This window comes from Berghia stephanieae, chromosome 1 (assembly GCF_034508935.2).
Source record: "Berghia stephanieae isolate SIO BIC M18660-M18661 chromosome 1, UCSD_Bste_1.3, whole genome shotgun sequence".
In the NCBI taxonomy this organism is placed as follows: domain Eukaryota; kingdom Metazoa; phylum Mollusca; class Gastropoda; order Nudibranchia; family Aeolidiidae; genus Berghia; species Berghia stephanieae.
Genome location: NC_088360.1, coordinates 85016579 through 85041372, shown reverse-complemented (window position 1 = coordinate 85041372; position 24794 = coordinate 85016579). Strand labels below are relative to the sequence as shown.

The window sequence follows — 24794 nt, the reverse complement described above, 5'->3', positions numbered from 1 at the left end:
TGGGGGGAGGTCACAACTGTGGGCTCTATCGAACTATTCATTTTCTTGCTCACAGTTGTCTATGTAAATTATTCTTCGTATGCAAGATCAAGTTGATTTGTACTGAAAACAAATTATTGGAGCAATAACTCTGGTGATGGAACTTAAATAAATTTATCTGTTTAAGAAAGTATTGAGTCGTAGATTTATGCTGTTACCGCAGGTTCTTATTTTTAATTTGACGTTTCTTGGCATTCCTCTGAAAGCGTCAAAATGGACGACGATCTTGGTTTCGGTTCAGCACCTAAACGGGTATTGCTAATTTCTGTCTGTTGTACACTTTTATAAATCTCTTAAAACAAGCCCATGGGAGGCCTTCCTTAAGCTCCTAATGCTAAGGAAAACAACCCAAATATTCATTTAACTAATCCTGGGAAAATTAGTTTTATAACTATGACTAACTGTAGATTTTTTTGTTCAAAGATAAAAAATTAATAGATATATTTTTCAAAAATAAAAATCGATAATTGTCTTTTATTTTTACATAGACAGATAGGCCTTTAAAAACCATTTAATATGATACCTTACTTTTAGATCTAGGATAAACAGTTCCAAAGTTAATATGATTTTATTAATCAAAATTTACGATTGCAAGAAGCTAAAAATCTGTGACTGGGAATGTCTCGACTGAACAGTCTCTCGATAAGCTGACTAGATACTGATTGAAACGGGACTTAAGCATGGAGAAAAGAGGTTTGGTCACTGGCGGCCAAAATTTAACATACTGCTTCAGTATTTATGAAATTTGGCATAGACATAGATAAATGAATTAACTAGATGCCTTTTATTTTATTTTTGCTCTCTGTTTTGAAAAAAAATAAATTACAAAAGTTTTAAAATGACGTAATTTTTATCAAATTATAATTTTTGTCAGATACTGTGAAAAATAATGCAACAGTGATTATGTGAAATTGTCACTTGTGTTGTTATATAGAAAGTTTAACCCAAACTACTAGCGATTCACTTTAATGGCTAATTGGCACCTGTCTATAGGCTGGAATCATACTACCTATTACAGTAGAACATGAAAGTAACGTACTCGGAAATAGCGAGTAAAATCTAAATCCCCGTTTTTTCTCTCTTATTTGAGTCAATAAAATTAGCATGCAAGTAGCGAGTATGAAAAAGAGGTCAACTCGGAAATAACGAGCATTTCCTGCCCCAGCCTAGGACTTCGAATGAAGTAAAGCAAAACACCAGACAAGGGCGATTTAAATATTTTTAGCCTAGCTTCTTTTCTTTTCTTATTTTTCGTTACGAGTAATATTACATAGTAGCCTAGTCTAGAGTACATAGTAGGCGAAACAAATTTGGGTGGGGGTTGGGTGTGTGTGTTTGTGTGCGTGTGGGGGTCAATTATTCACCCAATGTGGTGACACGCGACGCGCGAGGTAAGCACTGGCAGCCAACATGTCAACCACAGCCGTTTACTGCGTTCACTTTAGTTCGACAGGTAAATGTTGCCGGACGCTAGTTCATAACAGATGGTGAGTCACGGCCTGTGCCGAAAGGGAGACTGAGCAATTTTTCCTATTTTGATGATTTTTTTCTCAAGTTCAAAGTGGCGTAGTAAAGATGCTATTAGATGTTGCAATAAGATATTTTAGAGTCATAACTAGTGATCTACATACTTTTATTTGATATAATTTTAGTAGATCATTTGGGATTAGATTTTATAGGAAATAACCATAAAAATGGGTCAGAAATTTTAATTACTTCAAACGATATAATCAAAAATTACATATTTATCTGAGTTTATACAAATAAATGAGAAATACTGCAATAATCATCAATATTCACAGAGTAGAAATATATAATCAAAGTCGTTTTGTAATGAAGCATTGTTGAGATATCCGCTCACCTGTACAGCAATATCCTTTTTTGACAGCAATAAAAAAAATGCGTAATCACCGAATTGTAGGGGTTTGTTGATCAAATGATCAAAACGAACTGGTTTTAGTAATGGCAATTGACAATTCTTAGGAAAAGATATGTCATATACATTCCTTTGACGTTTGTATAGATCTAAACTATAATAATAATAATAACAATAAATTAATATAATAATAATAATAATAATAATAAATAATAATAATAATAATAATAATAAGACGATAATAACTACAATAATAATAATAATAATAATAATAATAATAATAATAATAATAATAATAATAATAATAATAATGATGATGATGATGATAATGATCATTTTCATGAAAATAATGTAGTGGCTATCACCTAAACGCCTGCTAATTTTGGTAAAACGCAATAATTTCTCTTTAAAATATCGTTCTAAATGCCCGTTTTAAAAAACAATTGGAATTCGCCTTTATATGCCCACTCTGACAGAAAGGAAATAAAAAAATAGAAAGAAAGAAAGAATAAAGAATTTTACTGAATCATTTGCGGCCAAAGAATTGACTCATCACCTGCTTCCGAGAGTTTTATTTAACTTCCCAACGCCCCAAATTACTATCAATTCATTCAATATAATTTACTCCTCCCCACTCCACGCTCTCCGACAATTTCCTTTCAAGTCCCTCAAACTGCTTTCTTGTCATGGAGCGTCCAATCAGCTTTTTACAATTGCCCATTTCCAATTGGCTGCTGAATAAGGACAATTCTAATTTCAATTGTCCACCACTCGGTCATCAGCAAAGTCAAGAAAGCTCCTCCTACTCAAATCACACATACCCACGAATATGATAGGCCTTGTAGACCAGTCACTGGTCTTTGATGTTACACAACCATCCGCCAGCTTTGATCATATCGCTTTTGATGATGTCACTCAATATCTATCTTCTTCTCTCAACCCCGTTGACTGTACCACGAGTCAACATAAAAGAATATCGCGGTGAGGTGCGAATCGTGAAGATGAAATGACGTAGCTGTGTTAAAGTTATAGGTTCAAAGTTCAATTGTCAGAGAGAGAACTGATGAGAGATTAAAACTGAGGTGGGAAAATGAAAATTGTTTCGTGGTAAAACGTTGCATAAATTAGTTTTATGTACACCAACACACACACACACACACACAAACTTACACACACACACACACACACTCTCTCTCTCTCTCTCTCTCTCTCTCTCTCTCTCTCTCTCTCTCTCTCTCTCTCTCTCTCTCTCTCTCTCTCTCTCTCATAATAATAATAATAATAATAATAATAATAATAATAATAATAATAATAATAATATAATTATTATATTATTATTATTATTATTATTATTATTATTATTATTATTATTATTATTAATAATGATAATAGTAAAAAATAAATAATATCCATTTTTTGACAATAAAAAATTGTGATAAACGCATTGAAAAAGATGGGAAGGGGGGGGGGGGGAGGATTAATGATCAGATAATCAAAATGAACTGTTATTTTAAAATAAATTGACAATCATAGGTAAAGATAAGTTTAAGTATTCCTTTGAACTTTGTATAGACGTCTAGATCTTAACACATTTTTATACTTTTTATTAACATACGCAAAACCTCACGATTATTGTAAGGAACAGCTGATTGTTACATTTCACAGAAACAGAATCTAATTAACCAACGTTCTGTTTTCTTTTTTTCACTGGTGGAATAACTTCCTAATTCTGGAGCAGTTTGCATGAAATGTTTTTTAACCACTCTCATTTGAGCCCTTTCACAGCTTATTCGACAGAGTCCATTTGCATTGAGACAATGCTTGTTTTCAGTATGACCATTCATCTGAGTAAAGAAAAAAATCATTAGTTATTATTGATGCTGATGATGATGATGATGATGATGATGATGATGATGATGATGATGATGATGATGATGATGATGATGATGATGATGATGATGATAATAATAATAATAATAATTGTAATTATAAGAGTTATAATAATATTATTGATTGTTAGTAATAATACGATAGTGATCGCCTAGATGCCTGCTAATAATAATAACGTAATAATTTTCCTTTAAAATATAGTTCTAAATGCGCGTTATTCAAAATGGAATCCGCCTATATACCCACTCTGAAATATTTTTAGCAAAAATAAGATAGAGAAAGAAGTTTACTGTATCATTTGCGGCCAAAAAAAATGATTTATCACCGGTCTGCGAGAGTCTTATTTAACACCTAGACAACGCCCCAAATTAAGTTCAATTCATATCAAATTTATTCCATCTCTCCAGCAATTTCATCCCATGACCTCCAAACTGATTTCTATCCATGGAGCACCAATCAGATGTTTACAATTACTGAAAAAGGACAATTATAATTTCAATCGTCCACCAGTCGGTCATCGGCAAATTCAAATAAGCCCCTCACACTCAAATCACATATCCCCTCGAAACTTCGGCCTTGTAGCGCAGTCCACCGGGCTTTTGATGTTACACAATCATCCGCCATCTTTGATCACATCGCTTTTTGATGTCATAATATATCTATCTACCCTCTTTTCCCACGCCCGTTGAATGTACCAATGGGCGAGGTAGAAGAATATCGAGGGAAGGTGTGAATCGTGAAGACGGAATGGCAAATCGGTGTGAAAGTTATAGGTTCAAAGTTCAATTTTCACAGAGAAATCATGAGAACTTGACTGAACAAGCAATAAAAATCGCTCCGTGCTAAAAATGTTCGTACATGAGTTTTATACACACACACACACACACGCTCCCTCCCGCCCCCCCCCCCCCCATCTCTCTCTGAGTGTGTGTGTACTACTACTACTACTACTACTACTACTACTACTACTACTACTACTACTACTACTACTACTACTACTATTACTACTACTACTACTACTAAAACTACTACTACAACTACTACTACTACTACTACTACTACTACTACTACTACTACTACTACTACTACTACTACTACTACTACTACTACGATTACTACTATTACTGCGCTATCATCATCATCATCATCATCATCATCATCATTATCATCATCATCATCATCGCCGTAAAACAACAACAACAATAACGTTATCATCACAATTGGACTCGTGTTCTTATGTCTCAGGAGTTTGTCTGAATTCGGGACTATTTTGTTAGCCAACAAAGAATTAGACAAGATGTGATTACACATTCATTGTGCAGAAACCGGTCTTTACAAATCATTGAAATAAATGCTATATTAAAAGTAGATTATTACTCTTATATTTACTACCATGTGTTAGGGTAACAAAACTCAGATAACATCAATTTGAATTTTTTAAACAATTAAAAATATTTTTCAGGTTAATTTTAAATAGAAAAATATACATTTTTCAAGAGAGAATAAAGTATACTCACCATTTCTTGATATCAATGAAAATAATTGCGTCTTGAAGATGAAAATGTGGCCGTTATATCCATATAAAATAGAAAAATATAGAAGAAGTGTATGGTCAGCAATTGCAGTGTAAAAATGAACGATTTTACGAAATCTGTCCTATAGCCTGACTGACAATGAAATCCAAGCGGTGCATTCTACCTGCAGGGATAAATATAGGCCAGTTTTCACGTTCTGGACATCTGTTATGACGTAACCACACGGTGGTCTCCCCGTCATCGACGGTGGGTCTTTCCCATTGGGGGGTGAGGCGAAAGTGAAAGATTTCTAGTGTAATAAACGGCTGTGCAACATGCCTCACTTCGCAGCATCGATCAGCGAGAGAGGGGAGCGTGGAACCATCATTTCAGTGGGTCAGTGATTGAGTGATGCGCTTGCTAACCTCATCAAACATGCCTAGTGCATACAAACACTCGCACACACACATACACGAAATCTTGATGGAAATGGAAGGGGCGGATCAACTTCAACCTGTGGCCATCATTACGTAGTTAACGAAGGCCGTGTTCAACCCTGCCCTCACCCCACTTTATCCACACACAGTCATTTGCACGCATGCGCGGCACAAACACACACACACACACATTGTCTTTCCATATTTTTGTACGGCCCAGTGACCTTTCCTGGCAACTCGGGAATAGCGAGAACTCGGAAATAGCGAGTAATCAGGAGTGGACCCGTCGAACTCGCTATTTCCGAGTTCTACTGTACTAAGACCTATAACTAACCCTAATAGAAAAAAAAAACCCTCTTACCTCGAGCTAACCCTAATAGAAAAAAAAAAACCCAACCCTGTACTGCTTTGCACTACCTGTTAATACTTCAACAACAAAATGGTGACAGAAAACCAAAACAATGGTTATTAAATTTTACACTTTCACTAATCTATCAAATATCAAGGTTCGTTCTAGTTTTTAAAATACTACCATTTATGTATTGACAAATTAAATAAATAAACACCTGACAAAAGATCCACGCTGAAAATACTAATTGAAGAAGATGCTAGACCGAGGAGCTTACGGAATTTCTCCCAAGTCTATCATTCATTGTCTAATAGTTTTTATATTTTATTTTATGTATGTCGCTATTTGTTTTTTTAAAATTACTAATAACATATATCAAATAAATCAGGACCAGAGGTCAATGTCGCTATCCAGGGGGGTTGTTGTTATCCAGAGGTTGCACTGTATAATTTTTGTCAAATGAGAATAGTAAAAACAAATTATTCATTTTTACTTAATTTTCTAGAGAAAAATTGAAAGTGGGCCATTATCATTAAAAACCATTCAATGTGAGACATTACTTTTGGATGTAGAATGAATGGTCCAAAGTTATGTTGATTGAACTACTCAAATTTTACCATTGCAAATCAAAAGCGCAATATCTGTGTCTAAGAATTCCCCTACAGGAGAGCCTCTTGATAAGCTGACTACTGATTGAAATGAAATGAAACATTAGCATGGGAAAAAGGATAGTTGGTAACTTGCGGTCAATATTAAACTACACCGTGCGACTCCTTCAGTCTTGATGACAGTTGGCACAGATACAGAAATGAATTATCGAGATAAGCTTTCTTTTATTTTTTTCAAACTTTAAATTTTTTAAAGAAGAATTAGAATAATGTCTTTTTAAAATATCAATTTATAACTTTATAATAGGTTAAAGCTTTTAATAGATTGAAGCTTTTGAAATGTGGTGCTTGAGAAGGATGCAGAGAATATCGTATACTGCACACAAAACGAACGAAGAAGTGCTAAAACAAACATACCAACAAAGGAAACTAATGCCCTTAATAGTGGATCGACAACTATCCTTTTTCGGACACATAGTAAGGAAAGATAAGAATGAATACCTGGCAAGTTGTGGAAAAATACCTGGTAAACGCGCCCGGGGGAGACAAAGAAAAACACTCATAGACCAACTGAAGGGCTTCACCAACCTAACAATCCAAGAGCTGTTTGAAAAAGCAAGAGACAGGGAGGAATGGAGAGAGATAATTCATGCAGTATCCGAAGCCTGGACCAGGCATGGAACCTAGAAGAAGAAGAAGAATAGGTTATAATTGAGCGTATGTACTATTACAATACTGAGTTGATGTTCATCCAATGTCACACTTTCAGGGTGCAAAAACAGGAAGACGAGCAGCTCCTGTAAGTGCAACCCCTGCTGCCAATGTGGAAGAAGAGGAACTTATGCAAGAAACAGTGCAGAAAAAGAATACGGTATTGAATTTTCAATATTTTTTATTTAAAGTTTTTAAATTTAGATTTAAAATGTGCCAATTGATCATTTGGTTGTTGGTGTTATTATAATTATTATTATTATTATTATTATTATTATTATTATTATTATTATTATTATTATTATTATTATTATTTATTATTATTATTATTATTATTATTATTATTATTATTATTATTATTATTATTATTATTATTATTATATTATATTATTATTATTATTATTATTATTATTATTATTATTATTATTATTATTATTATTATTATTATTATTACAAGAAATGCTCTGATCAAGAAATAAACCAGACTTGATTAACATTAGCTCCCACTCCCACTTTAAAAAAAATAAATTCTTTTACTATTTAGCTCTCACTTTCTAAATCTAAATCGCGTTTCATTTATATTTTTGATAGTGATTTTAGTACACTTTGTTGTCATTAGAAGTAGGAATACACAATGTATCTGTTCAGTTTTCTTTGTCAATGACAATATTCTTAAATCTAGATTGTCATTTCCAAAGTGCAAAGTTTGCTCACTCTCACCTTATTAAATCATGTCCTTTCACAAAGGCACCATTAGATCCCATCGCCTTGGCATTCCATGAAGGAATAAAGATAATCCATGAAACAGGAGTCTGATGTCAACAGGAATTACCCATGTTGTCCAAGTGAGCAAATTGGGGGTTAATAACTTTTCTTGAGGAAAAAAGAGAAAGTGCCTTCTGGATCACAGTGCAATGCCTTTACCACTCATCCACTTCACCCCCTTATCTGATCAATACCTATTTCAAAATGTGTTTTCAGTCCATTGATCATTGGTGTATAGATTATATGTGAATCTGTATATGTGCCAAATATATTAAAAATATTTTGCACGTTTGTGGGTTTTTTTAAAAATCTCTCTGCAGGATGGACCTCCTGGACGCCCAAACAAAGCAGTTTCTGGATGGGGAGAAGAGGCACCAGCAAGAAAGCCTAGGTAGGTCTTAATGTATGTTTTGAATATTTGAAATTGTATAAAATTTTGCTCTCATTTTTTCTAGCAGTGTAAAAAGAAAAAGGCCCAAATCTTTTTTTTTCTTTAAATGTTTGCAATGGTTTAAAAATTATTTAAAAGGGAAGTGCCAATGAGTTCTAATTTTAGTGCTAGGTAGTCATATTTACATAATGCAATTTTAATATATATGATAAATTTTGGAGCAATGGAATTATTGTCAGTAAGTTTGTTTTTGTTGTTGTTTTTTTTTCAAAATATAAAAACGTTTTATTTCGTTAGTCATATGGATGTCATTAAAAGAATTGAAGATACATTAGTAAGATGTAATACATATAAAATATCAAGCTACATAGATCAGTAATTGGAATAAGTAAAAGATAACTGAAGTGTGCCTATTCTTCTATCTTTTTTTTGGTTAGGCAATTGATACCGGTCTTATATATTGTAGCAGTTCTTCAGAGATCAGAGCCTTTGCTCAAATATTGTCACTCTTAGTCTTAGTTTATCATGATTCTGTAGCACGAAAATAGACGGTAACATTTTTTGGCTACCCTTTAGATATGAGGGTTGACTATGAAATAACATTGTAGACCAAATGCACTTCGGACCTAGCTATCCAAATATTGATAGATGTAAAGATTGTACATGGATTTGAACCAGAACCATTTTCTTGTGCGTCAGATGCTTCAATGAACTACTGAACTGTGATTTACTGTCACTTCTCCTACTTTTCTATTGCACTGTCCAATACAGCTTACTTATATCGAAATCAATATCTACCTCAGCATGATTTTTAATAATTGATAATAATCATGCATGCATGAACTATGATGAGCTGGCTTTTTTTACAGCGTAATTACGTCACCTGTCTGAAATTTGAGGAGCATGCATTTGAAGCAAAATTATTCAATGGGCACGTTTTGGATTATCTTCAAGTCCTTAAAATTCTTTATGTTCCTTCTTAAAAAAAACCCCAACAAAATGTGGAAAATTAATAACATTAAAAATATTAATATAGCACTTGCAGTGCATCTTGAAATTTTGAACTTTCTTGTCATCGCTATTGAAGATGTTTGACGTAAATAGATAGCCAGGAAAAAAGTCCACAAAACAAGTAAACCTAAATAGTCCGGATACTATAAACATAGCAATATAACATTTGGTACGTTTACATCAATATTAAATGTGCATGTCAACAACCATATCAAAATATTGGAACATTCACAGACACTTCCACCTTTTTAGAATTGTTTTTGTATGTTTGCATGCATCATCAAAATCTGAATGACTTTTTTAGATTATTTGCTGCTTAAAGAATGTGTTTTGTTGAAATTTTATTAGCTCTTTTATATGACCATTTCTGCCATCGTTTTGCTTAATTTAAAAATGTATTTTCCCTTCCTTTATTGTATGTATTGATTAGATTATTCAATTGTAATGTCAGTGCATCTATCCTCCCAAGATGTAGCAATATCCCTTTGATTTTTTCATGTTTGTCTTTATTTGAATATTTGTGCTTAAGTTTGCATGCTATTTCAGAACCCGCCAACTAGGTGAAGGATTTGAAACTTTGGAGGAGTAAGTTTTTCTTATATTTGTTGTCTCACTAACTTTTTCTTTTAATTTGCAAAAGAAAATCATTTGTCAAATATTAATGATTGTAGCTGTCGTGCCAATATAGAAATTAACTTAACAGCTTGTTTTACTTTTTAATTGTAAGAAAAACTATGTTGATATTGTTGAAATTGCATTTTTTGTGAGAACAAAATACTTTGGTGGAGTTTGACTGAACATCAATAAATCTGTCCCTAATTAAAATTTTGTTAGGTTGTTGAATATATCTCTTCGTCCACTATTTACTTACCCTCATTTTTGGGTCTAAATAAAAAAAATTGTTCTATCATGTTTAAAGATTATGCTGGTTTGAATTTAATGATATTTTTCTGAGACACTTAACGTTTGTGTTGTAATCTTTCGACGCATGTGTTTTCAATGGAATTTTCTTTCAGAATTTGAAATTAGTTAATGCAATTAGTTCTTTTACATAATCATTTTATATATTTTGTATTCATTTAATTATTTGATTTTATCATTATTATTATTATTATTATTATTATTATTATTATTATTATTATTATTATTATTATTATTATTATTATTATTATTATTATTATGATGTTTATTTTAATGTTTTGATTTTTTGCGATTAACAATGTTTAAGTCTATAACGGATTCCTCATGTTCACATAAGGTATTGAAAGCTAACATTAATAGTGGATGATGTTTGGTGCTTGTTGACTGATGGTTAGTTCAACAATTCTAGAAAATCATTTGTAAAGCATAAATTTGATTATTAGTTATTTATAAAATAAGTATTGTAAAAGCATTTTAACAAGAAATATTCTCTCCTTCTCCCCTCTCCCCGCCCATATACAAATTCAAACAAAAAATTAATAAATAACTAAACAGACTTTATAGTCTAAATTTATATTTTCACTATATATGCTAGTGATCAGTTAGACAGAGCTAGAGGACATTAAATTTTTAATAATGTTCACTTTGTTGTATGTTTTGAGTCTGTGCTTAAAAAATATTTTCACCTCTCTCTTTTGTTAGAAATTTCAATTATTTATTTATTTATTTATTATCAACAGTCACGCCTCTATAATCTGTCATTCGGTAATATGGAAATTTCTGTTATGAGGATGATTCTTTATTTTTGCTTTGTAATTCGAAAATATTTGGACCGGAATGCCTAATTATGAAATAAGTTTGTACAAAATATAACAATAATAGTTCAATAACTTGATATCATAGTAACATGGACATGACAACATTCCACCAAGCATTTGCAAAATGACTAATAACATAAACAGTAGACCAGATTCGGAGTGGGACCAGCCCATCTGATGCCATAACTACATGGACTTACTGTCCTTCAAGGTGCAATGCCTTGCCTGTAGATAGCAGTGATGTCATGTAAGCAATATTTCTTTTGCAAACAGCAACAGTGTCTTTGGCTTATCCTTCTCTCTCATTACAATGCGAGGATGAGACAAATTGGCCTATTATTATAAGGGTAACAAATCACAAATGTGGAAACAGAGAAACAAACAAAAGAGGGATATAAAAACAAGTAAAAAAGATGAAACACGACCCCAACAAAACAGCACAAAACAACAAACATATCAGCCTGTTCTCTATTGCTTTTATTCTGAGATGAATGATTTCCTGTCCTTTTCTGTGCAAAATGCTCTTGGCATACATTACTCTAATATCTGAGAGTTTCTATGTATCTAGAATGCTCATTTTAGTTTCCAATTCTGTAGTACAAACAAATCACTTCAAACCGAGTTGTTCAGATTACAGAGACTTGATTGGGCCATTAGAAGCATTGATTTTTTGGGGGTAAAGAAACAATGATATATTTCACTGGATTTAGTTGAAAAGAATATTTGCGTAACATTAATTCCTATTTTGTTTGTATTTATCTTAGTATGTTTTCTTTAGAATCTTTTGATTGTATATTAAACAGAGACTTGTTGCTCAGTGCTAGAAAGCCTAATGAGGATAAACCGCGTGTTAAAATGCAACAAAAGTTTTTTGATGATGATGGAGATGATGAAGACAAGATGTTTCGGTAATATTTTTTTCCGAGTGGTGCTTCATTATCTACACTTGTACATATGTGTTAACCACTGTGATTTGTGGGTTGCACAGTATCATGGATTGAAGGGCGTGTGTGCATTCATATGCTGAGCACCTGTGACTCTTACAGACGCTAGTTAAGTTGTGTAAAAAATGTATGCCATCTTTCTTCACCATATCATATCCTACTATGCCTCTTGGAACTGTATCCTGGAAGAAGGCAGATTAACAGTAAATGATAAAGAATGCAGTATATGATGTGATATTTATATGGGGTGTTTGTTGTTGCTCACTGATATTTTTTTGGGAGGGGGTTTGTTTACGGTCAAGGTGTATAATAATATTTTTTTTTTTCATATTGGGCCATTATGGTTTTTAAACGTTTCAATGCTGTATAAAATATAGGTTCAATAAGTTCTGTTTATTCCTATCTTATCACACTATCATTTACCCTCAAATCTTTACTAAAACACCATTAACAAGAATTCCACAAAGTGCCATTATTCATCTTCCTGCCTGAAATCACCACGTTTCTTTAGCAGAGAGAGAGAGAGAGAGAGAGAGAGAGAGAGAGAGAGAGAGGGAGAGGGAGAGAGAGAGAGAGAGAGAGAGAGAGAGAGAGAGAGAGAGAGAGAGAGAGAGAGAGAGAGAGAGAGAGAGAGAGAGTAGTATAGTTTTGTCTTCAGGCACTTTTAATGATAATTCTTGTTAATGATATTCAAAGTAGAGGTCATTCACAGAAAAGGTTTTCAAACGAAATGGTCTCAAAAGAAAATAATTTCATTATTTTTTTACCACTTTCCTCCCTATCTCTCTACTGTGTTTTATAGACAATTAATAGTGTGACTACAAATGGTCAGTTGTAGGAGGTCATATAATTATCCTTCGCCCTCAACGTATGTTCATGATATCCTTGGGAAAGCCTTTTTTAAAAAAAGGTTTTACGGCGCTTGCAACACATTAAGGTCATATCAGCGCCAGTAAAAAGGAAGAAAATGCAATAGTAAAAAGTTCTAGAATTACAATTAAAGTAACCAAGAAAAGGTAAGACCAAGAGGAATTGGTTCAAATAAGAAACAGATGAAGATTTCAAGAGCACACCATCAAATAACTTAGTTTGAGATCAGCTAAATGTCTCATCCTGACGTTAAGAACAGGTCCCCACTAAGAAGAAGACACTCAAATGTTTACAAATCATATAAAACATGTGAACAAAACATAATACAGTGCATAACAGAGAGATGATGTTCAAGGAAAAAAAATATCATTTCCCAAAACTAACTATACATTTGACTGTTTCCCTCTCAGCCAGGATATTCGACCAGGCCAGGACAAAACCAAGTAATCTCATTCCAAGACAAAGACGGAAAGCAAGTTGGAAAACAGACATAGGGGGATAGAAGACACAGGGAAAGCCTTTTCATACATAAACCGAATTAAAAACTCTGGAATGAATACTTGCAATATATGGTGTGAATAGGTGGGTGCACGAACAAGCTTTGGTGATTGTTGTTGTTGTACATTTCTTTCACCGATTATCTATATTTCCTTTGTGGTCCACAGAGAAGGGAATCTGACTAAAACACACACACACAAAAAAGGCTGAATAAAAAAAAAATGTCTGAATATAATGGATTATTACACATAAAGGAGTGGAACACTTTAACCATAAATTTACTTTATAGATAACTTCTTACTGACTACACTATATGCTCTTTTGCAGTGAGTTGTTTCTTATTATTTATTAATGCATATTATGACGTGGCATTTGTATACTATCTTGTTTAATTGGGTTTGGTGTTTATATCGTCCAGATTGTATGGTATATTGTTGCATTATAAATTGATAATCACAAATCTTACAACAACCCAGTATTTTACCTTGCTTTCCAAAGGAAAAGCGACGTATCTGCTCTTTTTATGCATATGAGACTGTGAAAACCTTTACATTTGACATTCTCATCTCATTAGTGGTCTTAAGTGCTTTCATTATAATATAATAATAATAATCATAATAATAATAATAATAATAATAATAATGATGATGATAATAATAATAATAATAATAGATCTTTATTGTCCATAAATATGGCAATTTGTCATTTAGTTACACTTGTTATAACGTTAAGCGATAACTGTAACATTGAACAGATATTTCACTCTTACTTATTCTCTCTCTCTCTCTCATTCTCTCTCTCTCTCTCTCTCTCTCTCTCTCTGTCTCTCTCTCTCTCTCTCTTCCTCTCTTTCTTTCACACGTGCGATATACACAACATAAACATATTCATTTCGTTTTCAATTTGTTACGATTGTGGCAATTCGACACCAAAAATTATCACCATTATCAATTGGTCAGTTAATCTTACATTAAATAAATTAATCAGTTAATCAGTCAACGAATCAATCCTTGGTTTTTCTGTACCATATGAAATATTCAAAATTTTTATTGCTGATGGAACGAACGTTGATTTATACTTGTTAGTTCTACATTTAATCTGACAAAACCTTCTCCCAGATGGTAAAAGACTAAATTCATGGTATAAAATATGTTTTTTATTGTTGGTAATTGAGAATGCTTTCCTTTCTTTTGCTTTTCCATGAATTCTTTCTACTCCATCAAAATGTATGCTTCTTATATGTCACCCTGTCTTCGACTCAGATCGATCTGGGTAAAATTTTTGTATTAGAAATTTTTGGAAATTATGATTCAATCACAAACACATGGAAAGTTAGAGTGGTCCAGCATTCATTCAACTTGCTGCCAGGCCAGGCAAACATTTAGGTATTTAGGTATACGAATGTAGTGTTTGTCAAATAAATTAATAGCTGTTTTCAGTAACAGGTAAGTTAACAATACTTGCATAACATGTAATGTGTGTAGTTTATATTATGTAGTTTTTTTTTCGTCCTGCTTACGGTAAAAATTGATCCCTGGATTTTATGTGTGGCTACAGATTGATATGTGAAGGTGGGAAGACTTTTTTTTCGGTTTTGTTTAATGGTTTTTGGACAGAACAGAAAAATTTCTTCTGGTTGAACCCAAATGCTTTTTAATTAGTTTATCGAATATCCCCATAAGTGTCAGATGCCATAATAGAATGAAAATATCTAGTAATAATGAAAAAAATTCTGGACATCAGTAGAAATTGTTAACTGCAGGTATTCACTGACTTCAAGCAATTGATGAATATAAATAAGGCTGTATGTTTAGTCATGGAAAACAATATATGTTTTGGTGATAAATGTGTCATCTTACTTTTTCTAAAATGGTTGTTTTCACGTTCCATCGGTAAAATAATTTGTTGTTATTTCGTCCAATTTGCCTATATTCACTTTTCTGTTTTACCCATATTATTTCTAATCTATATTCATTACCTTTTATACCACCTAACTATGGAAGCCTCTTTTCTTTGTGATTTTGAATGACTTTTAGTGACATCTTTGACTGCTTGAAGAACCACTGATGATTTTGGATATTGTCAGCTGTTTTGCCACTAGAATTTAAAAAAAAATGATTTCATTTTCTCTAGAGGATGGGTTGGGCAAATGCAAGCATCTGTCATGAATCATGAGACGGGTTTAGTTTGTGTCTAGTGCAGATGGAAACAAGGGTTAATTAATGTACTGATCATCTGATTATAAATTCGAACGATGAATCCACCACTCCGATATAATAGGAAAATAAGGTGTGTTTCCCTCCAAAAAAAAAAAATGAAAATGAAAAGCAATATATCTTATTGCTGTTTAATTTGTCAAATTAAGGCAGTATATAAGATTATGATCTGAGCTTATAATAAGATTTATCAAAATTAAGTTTTTGTGGTACGTAATCATAGAGAACAGCAAGATTTTATCATCTTTGAATTTGATCATCTTAAGATAATTTTAAAACAACTTATCTGAATGAGAATTATCAATATGTCTGCAATTTAAAGTCAACTATAATATTCCCTTTGGCTTATAGCTCTTAAATGTTGAAATGTTATTTATATACCACGAAGAAGCCTTCATTCATTTTTATATCATGATTAGAATAAAATATAATACAACGGATAATGCAATACTACGACGAGTTCATTTCAATCATTTTAGTTCCGTGAGTGTGAAGTGATGTGGACGACTGTGGAATATAACAACTTTACTTAGAAATAAGATGAGGAACTAAATTATATGTTTATGAACCATAAAAAAGATATCATATTTAAAATGGTCGTTGTAATGTAATCCAAGCTAAATAGAAGTAGAAATGTTATCCATTCATTTAATTGAATTTGTTACTTCATCATCATCATGAGCGGTGAACTTGTTTTTGTTGTAGAGAATCAAGATTTTTTATTTTTAAAAAAATCAAGTCGATAAGTTCTTATTTCTGCTGCATGTTATGGACCCATTAATTAATGAAACAAACAATTCTTTTTAAAACTCTTTCACATTCAATTATAATTACCTCTACATTGTCCCCCTGATACAATGCTTTTTTTTCCTTACGGGATATATCTCACCTTATGTAAATAAGCTGGTCTTTGTAGTAGAAATTTCATTTATTCATTGAGATAAATGGTATTAATGTCATTTCAGTGAGAGGCTCAAGCAGACAGCTCAGTCAGATGATGACTCCGATTTGGGTAAGAACAATATTTCATTTTCATTCACAATTGAATATCTCAAAAGACTGAATGCATGGTGAAAAGTCTGGGGGGTTAAAAAGGTCATCTTTAAAACATGATAACATTTTTTTTTAATGGTGCTGTCCATCATTGATCCTCAATGTAAACATTCCAAGATCTTATTACAGAAATGACGTGCCAAATATTTATCTTCCATCTATCTGGTTTTTAAGTAATGTGTTTGTTTTCATTGTTTTTTTGTTGTTGTTGTTGGCTTAAAAAAGGTTTTGAACCCAAAACGTTTGGTGTTTGTATTATTTTGACCTTTTTTTTTTGAAGCTGTTATATTCATTTTTGTTTATTGAGAATCATTGTGGTTATTTAAACGACATAAACTGAAGTTTTCGTTGTATCGATTTTTATCATCTGGTTCATTCATCAATACCAGATTGAAGAAATCTCCAAAATTGGAAATAAATGGCACATTGTAGGGCATACTGATCATTGTATCATTGTAAAGCACTGGAAATGTCCTCCCACACAGGAGTTCAGATCATTGAATGGGGAAGCTTTTATGTCACCTGGCCACCAGGCATTTAAGTGGTCACCTCCATGATATTTACACAGCAATCGTTCAACATGTTGTTAGTAAATTTATTCAGTTTATTGTTCAGTTACATCACCAGTGAACAATAAATCATGATTCCACACGAAAATTGTTCAAACAAGTAAAAAAAAAATTCACACAGATATAAAGAGAACACATCTGAATTTTTTAAAATTTAACTGCATATATAGAGCGCCCATTCACATTAAATGCCATGTTCTATGTGCTTTATGATTAAAATCTAAAAAAAGAAGAATCTCTTGTTGATTTTCACACATAGATAGAATGAAACAGTGGAACCTCAGAATAACAGTGATGGTGGGACCAGATCAAACTCTCTGTTTTCGCCGAGTTTCAAGGGAAATAACCCAAATGGCCTAAATCACCATATAAAATGATGTAGTATAGAGTAGTAAATAGCCTATAGTCTCACACACACACACACACACACACACACACACACACACACACACACAGAGAGAGCATTCATGGACTAGGCCTAGTCTAGCTCTCAGTTTCCTTTAGTTGTAGGTTAGCTGAGCGTAATGTAGGCTAATCCATTGTACTTGGAGATATTGAGTGGGTTTTGCTCCCCTATTAAAACCGATTAGGCTCTTAAGAGTCCTGCTATAGCTGGTAAATTTTACTAAAGGCAAAGAGGGAGCAGAAACAGGGATTTTACAGACCCCTGTTATGACCAGGTGTCTGTTACTGTATATCCGGACCCGTTATACTAAGGTTCCATTGTATTAGGTTCTTATAGGATTTTTTGGTCAAAAATAAGGCTGGTGTTAACCAGAGACACCTCCAATTTTGTCAACTGTCTCAGATTGAACATTAGAATGTGAGGAAACTGCCTTTCCTTAGGGCTTATTTATGAGATGTTGTCTAATTGTGAGCTTGAACCCTTAGAACCTAGTTTAAGTCTTGTTTTGAGGCTAAGACTGAAATTCCGCACCACAACGACACCTTATTATAGGTATATTAATAATAATTTTTTTAAAATTATGCCCTTTCGCCACGACATCATAAGATATCGTCGCATAGGCATTCCACGAAGGAATATAGATAATTCATCAAACAAGATGTCTGATGTCAATGATGTCAACAGGAATCACCCATGTTGTCCCAAGTGAGCAAATTGGGGGTTAATAATCTTGCCCAAGGAAAAAAAAAACCCTTCTGGGTCACAGTGCAATGCCTTAACCACTCTGCCACTTCGTCCCCATATAATATATATATATATATATATATATATATATATATATATATATATATATATATATATATGTGTGTGTGTGTGTGTGGTGTGTGTGTGTGTATTAATAATATTTGTACAGATTATAATGACATTTTAAACTGAATCTTACAGATATCCCTGTAATTCCCGAGCTCGAAGAACAACAAGAGGATGACATGTCAGGGAAAGTGGCATCTGCTCCTAAGTAAGCAAAAGCTGATCACTTTTTAAAAATATTTGACTGAAAACGAGTACAATAGAATTGTCTATGTATATCAAGGATCAAAGTTAATCTATATTGTTCAAAAGGACAGTTCATCCCCCCCCCCCCCCCCCCATTTCCTTTCAAGAGAGCTTTTGGCGAATATCGAGCCTTATATGCTTCCTATCACTGAGAGATCAAAGTTACAGATTCAGGTTATGTTTGTAATTTGAAAATGACAACACATCATCATTGCAAGAATGGTTTCGTGCTAACAACTTATGTTTTATATGTAACGTTTAGAATTGGGTGATGCAGTTTTGAAAAAATAAATTATAAAGAAATGCTTTAATCATTCATATACAAACAGATGATCATAATGGACTTTGTTCAAATTCCTTTTGAAGAACAAAGCTTGGAAAATCAATATGATTGCTTATGTATCTTTTCTCTATGTAATGAGCGAGTGTGCTGTCTGAAGCTTTGAATCCAGGGGAAAAAATGAAATACATGAAAATTATTTTTTTTTTAAAAGCTTGGGAAAAGAAAAGTAATTTTCTAATTTATTGATCCTATTTAAATGTAAAAGGGCACTTATCCAATGAGGTAATGTATTGTAATATTTCATTTTGTTTTCTTAAATATTTTTGTTTGTTTCAAAATTACAATTAAAATGTTGTTAAATGTCTTTTCAGTGTGGCAGTGAATCGTGTTGCTACGTACAGGGAATTGGACAATGATCTTTTGAGACAGGCAGCTTTTCTCACTTTAGTGAGTTTAAAGTTTATATTATTAATCTCCATACATTAAAAAAAAAATTGTTGTTTTGTTATTCGTGCGTGTAGAAAATTGAATCAAAGGGTGAGCTTATTTGTTACAGACACATTGAATAGAAAACAAATTATGACTAGCCAATGACCTTGATCCTTGAAGAAATGCAATAATGTGCATCTGGCATTTCTGGTGTAAAACAAATGGCACGAAGTGATGGTCACCCTTTTTATTGATTGGTCATAGATAGATGCCACGTTTTACTATTGGCAGACAACGCTGTCACCAAGCGAGCAGCAGTGTTTAATGTAATGAAAGAAACCCAGTTCTTGCACGGGGGGGGGGGGGGGGGGGGGGGGGGGGCTATTTAGGGTTGGTTTGCCTAACAGAGATGATATGGTATAAGGACAATGAATATTGGAATAAAAAGAATTATTTATTTGTTGTACAATCAAAAAGTCCAGCCCCAGATTCAACAAGATATCTCTGACAAATCAAGTAAATAGTGGACGCTGGGCTCTGGTACGTCAGAATAAAGCAGGGTTCAGCCTGAAGTATGTAAATATTCTTTCACCCAATTTATAATGCGATTTGTAAGTGGAAAAAGCATGGTCACTTCAGTCTAGAGTGCTCCCAGATTTCTGATATGAGGTGAAATAAAAGACTTAAAATTTCAATTTCACAACAACTCAATGCTTCAGACTGAGCTGCATTAAAAAAAACGGTTACAACAGTTTGGGACTCTTGATTAGCACAGACACACACACAAACACACACACTCACATGCAGAGCAAAAACATGAAATAAACACACAATAAGTACCAGTTGAAACATTAGTATATATGTTGTCATTTGAAGTTATTAAATTTCAGGGAAAGTTATTTAATCATATACTTTGAATGGGTTTCACATACTGTGTGCCCAAGCACAATTCACTATCGGTCCAATGACCATGTTTGAGACTAGCTTGGACTATATTATTATATTGGATAGGAGACATATATAAGCAATATGTAGTGGCAATAACAATTGTGATGTCGTGTTAGCTCTGTGTAGAGCACTCACCTCACAAATGGATGGACTGGAATTGATCCTGGGTGCAGTAGGGATTTTATTTTGATACCTCGTCCACCCAGCAATGATTTAGTAATTGAGTTTGATCTGATGGAAAGTATTTTGCGATAAACTAATGTCCTATGTAATGGGTAGTAAGCAAACGGTACTGTCCATTTAAAATGACTAAAACTGGGATAAACTCTGGCTTCATGGGCCTTATAGCCTGAAGGACTACTTTAGTAACAGTCATTTATCCACTAAAAATTGTTGTCATTATTGCTTTTGATTTTTTCTTTTTCCCTTACTTGTTGAACATGTGTTCAAATTTTGCACTGTAAATTTTCAGGATAATGATATCGACTTAAAGCTACTGACAAAGACGTTATCACCATTAGAAGATCTGATTGAGGTAATTCTATTAATTTCCTGGTGCTCTTTGGTGTGTTGAGAAACTTTTCATAAACTGTACGTTCTAAACCCTTATACTTATATATACTCCATTTTATTAAGAACATAATGGTATATATCAAATTGAAAAGAATTCACTCTTTCAGTTTAACTTTTGTAATTTTACTTAGACTTTTGTGTCCAATTATAGATTGGATAATCTAGTTATGGTTACATGTATCTAATTTACTAATGTTACTACAAGTAATGTCTATTTATACTGCACAATTACCACTCCTCAATGGAAAGACTGAGTCTGAGGTGCCTACATTTCATACGTACAAACAAGTTTTACAACTCCCCTCTCCCCTGAAATCAAGGAAAACAATAAGTAAATGTTAAAATCTAAACTTAATCGATGTTGGGTTTTTTTTTTTGTCGCTTAAAAAAAAAATATAACTTGAACATTTCAACAAACTTGGACCAAACATATGAAAAATACGCCCCTCAATCTTCAGTCTGCTTCATGGAATAGATAGATAGAGAATGTTCTGATTTGATTGAAATGATCTATTATGTGATTGAAGAGATAGTAGATCGGGAGAATACTTTATGCATGCACTTATACATGATTTTGTAATGGATACATTGGGTTAATTGTAGTCTATGCTGTTCTTGCAGAAGTTGAGTTGCTGTCTCCCATTTTTTTTTCAATTGTGCAATTAGTGTTGCTTATTTAATACCTTGTTTTGGAGATGTTTCATATTTTCAATTGAAACACTGAACAACAAAGAATTGCAGTGGTCCAGTTTTGAAAGGACGAGTGTTATTATACTTTTCTTGCAAGCATTCTTACAATTAATAAGTTATTCTCTTCATCTAATTTTTGTTATTATATTGACAGCTTTTGAGGCCAAAACTTAAGGGACATACAAATACTCACAAAGTTAAATAAAAGTCAACAAGAAAACAAACAAAACAAAGAAAACCCCCCAAAATTGAGCTTTTAAGTAGCACAATACCCACAGAAAGTAATTTAAAAGGGGTCCAAAGCCAATAGATTAACATGGCAGCCGTGAGAAGCTATTCCATTTTTTAAAAATCAGACAACGCCGTTTACATCTGAGTGCAATGAGAGAATGTCAGTAAAGAACCTTTTCCAAAGTCTCAACTGTCAGTCCAAAGTTGAGTGTTTATAACACAAGATCCCATAGGTGTACAATTCTGAGCTTCAAGCAGTATTTCATTCTTAAGCATTTGTAGCTAAAGCACTAGCACCTGGAGCTGAAACAGAATATTTCGTGATTTGTCAATTGGGAGTTAAACAGCAAATAAGAGACTTTAATGACATTTCAGCATCTAGCAAGAATAAAGATAACTTTTTAAAGACTAGAGTACTTGTACCTATCAAGGGTGATAGGAACTTAGGAAATGGTAAGACCTCAAATGAAGAGCAAAAACGATACTGACAGCAAATTACACATGTGTAAAGTCAGATATAAGGTCAGACACAAAATTCTCATGCCATTTAACAATATATATCAACATACAATAATGATTTTCAGTAGACCCTATGGAATGGAAAATACGGCTAACAGTACAGACGTTTTCAATTTATATGAAGGGTCTTGGCAAAATCAGATATTTTCATTCCTGGACAAAAATAGAAAAACACATTGCTGTGGATAAAGGAAATGGAAGAAAGCCAACAAGGGTGAACCCTCTCTCAAGAATAAGCTGTCCCCGCGTTTTTTTGCCATTTCAAATGCCAAAATTTGCCATAAAAAATGGTAAAATTTTCCATCAAAATAGCAACATTTGCCAATAATTTTACAAAAATCAAACAATTAAAACAACATGTACGGTAAAAAAAATTGACACAAATAGGGCATTTTGGGGTTGTGGAAGAAAACCAATTGTCTTTTGTTTTTTAGCTGAAGGCCCCGTTACTTCCTCCGACTGCCTGTCCACTGCTCTTCGGTGCTTGTCTGACTTTTTGTGGACCTCCACTGAAGATTTTCTCGAGTGGTCTAAAACTAAATTGCAAGGAGTGCAAAATAATTTTTCGCTACTCACATGAGTCCATCCAGCAAACTCAGTGTGATGCTGACGGGCAGTTACATTTCTGCCAGCTTAATTTTTAATGGCCAGAAATTTATCCATTTTCTCTTGAACTAAGTTGAACCGTTAGCCAACGTCCGTTTCTGTTAGTGCGAGGTGTGAAGAGACAGGGGGTAAGATGAAAGGAAATGGAATTATGGGATGAAGGATACGAGAGCTCTTCAGGTGGGAGGCTAGGCCTAGACATGTTTGTCCATTATTTAGTGCCAATTTTGGATGCTAGCATTGAAAGTCGCTGTCTTTTCACAATTTTTCATAGCTTTTGTTTGTTTTTTAAAACAAAAAATCGTCAATTTAGCCTAAAAACGGTGAAAATTGCAGCTTTTTGCTGCCAAATAAAAATTTGCGTCATTTTGCTGTCGGGGGTGAAATTTGCGGCCGCAAAAAACTGCGGGGACAGGAATAAGTTATGACATAAAAAACCCCATCTATTATATATGTAGGCTATAAAAAAGGCCATTTCATTTATTTAGAGGTTTGTGTCAATCAATTGTTTTAATTTATTTTTCATACCCAGGATGACAAACCATGGGACTGGGATCGATTATTCACAGAAGTTTCGTCTGAGTTACGGACAGAGTGGGAGAAAAGCAATATCTTAAATGATGACGAGAAGGCTGCAGAAGCGGAACAGTGATATAGTATTTTGTGATTTTAAAAAAAATTTATTGAGTGGCTGTGTGTGGTTTCGTTATGGGTAAATTTGTTTATGTACATATGTATGCAAGAGGGTTGCAAGAGGATGAATCAAAAATGATCTGATAATGAAAGTTTTGAAAACCAGATTGATTGTGAAATATTTCTTAAACATGTTTAATAAAAGGAATTGGAAGATTTTGGATTGGAGGTTTTTCATTTATTCCTACAATTTTTAAAAAACCTATTAAATTCATGTGATGTTGATAATGCAGGTTACTTTGCAATGAAAATCACTAATTTGTTCATAAAAACAACCTCCTCCCCCCACTCTCCGAAAAAAAACGTGAGCTTTTATATATTGCAATATCCATGAAACATGCTCAAAGCGCTTTTCAATGGGTCCATGATCAATAGCAACATATAACATGTAGAACGAGACATGACACCTGTTAAGTGATATTACAATATTTTCGATAGACAACGATATTAACGGCCAGGTTCTCATTTTACACCTGAGTACGGTGAGAGAATGTGAGTAAAGAGCCTTTTCCAAAGACTTCACTATGCACCGTGCAAGGCTCGCACCCAGGACCTTCCAATCCAAAAGCGAGTGTCATACCACAAGACCACATAGCTACATATCTCAAATATTGCTACTTCCTGTGCAGCATGAATACAGTGGAATCCTGATAAAGCCAACACCATCAGATCTGAAAGATTGGTTGGCTTTATCCATTATGAGTGGAGCACTCTTATAAAGAACAGAAAATTTGGGACCAAGTGTTGAGTTTAAGCAGAAAGCATCCAATGAAAATCTTGCTTGCCGATCAATGAAATCAGTGCCTTTAAAGGCAACAGATGACAATGCACACCCATTCACCACAGTGAATATTACTTTTTTTTGCATCTGATAGCTAGT

The 24794-nt window shown here is 33.3% G+C and overlaps 1 protein-coding gene across 3 annotated transcripts; it reads left to right on the top strand.

Moving 5' to 3' along the window:
- Positions 1 to 12: 12 nt before the first annotated feature.
- Positions 13 to 24073, top strand: LOC144959712 (intraflagellar transport protein 43 homolog). 3 transcript variants are annotated; one of them, XM_078892395.1, is made up of 10 exons: positions 13 to 291; positions 7483 to 7584; positions 8510 to 8580; positions 10138 to 10176; positions 12134 to 12238; positions 16824 to 16870; positions 18832 to 18904; positions 19597 to 19672; positions 21075 to 21137; positions 23754 to 24073. In XM_078892395.1, the coding sequence occupies exons 1-10, from the start codon at positions 253 to 255 to the stop codon at positions 23871 to 23873; spliced, it is 735 nt and encodes a 244-aa protein (XP_078748521.1). In that variant the 5' UTR covers positions 13 to 252; the 3' UTR covers positions 23874 to 24073. The 3 variants fall into 3 exon arrangements, with proteins under 3 accessions (XP_078748521.1, XP_078748535.1, XP_078748527.1); XM_078892401.1 differs by lacking the exon at positions 12134 to 12238 and having other exon boundaries at positions 134 to 291; XM_078892409.1 differs by lacking the exons at positions 10138 to 10176; positions 12134 to 12238 and having other exon boundaries at positions 133 to 291.
- The last annotated feature ends 721 nt before the right edge of the window (positions 24074 to 24794 follow it).

Bases quoted from the DNA above. Each gene is read 5' to 3' on its own strand.
- LOC144959712 (XM_078892395.1), top strand. From the start codon at position 253: ATGGACGACGATCTTGGTTTCGGTTCAGCACCTAAACGG. The intron at 10,177-12,133 runs GTAAGTTTTTCT...TATATTAAACAG, and splicing joins GGATTTGAAACTTTGGAGGA to AGACTTGTTGCTCAGTGCTA. The intron at 18,905-19,596 runs GTAAGCAAAAGC...ATGTCTTTTCAG, and splicing joins AAAGTGGCATCTGCTCCTAA to TGTGGCAGTGAATCGTGTTG.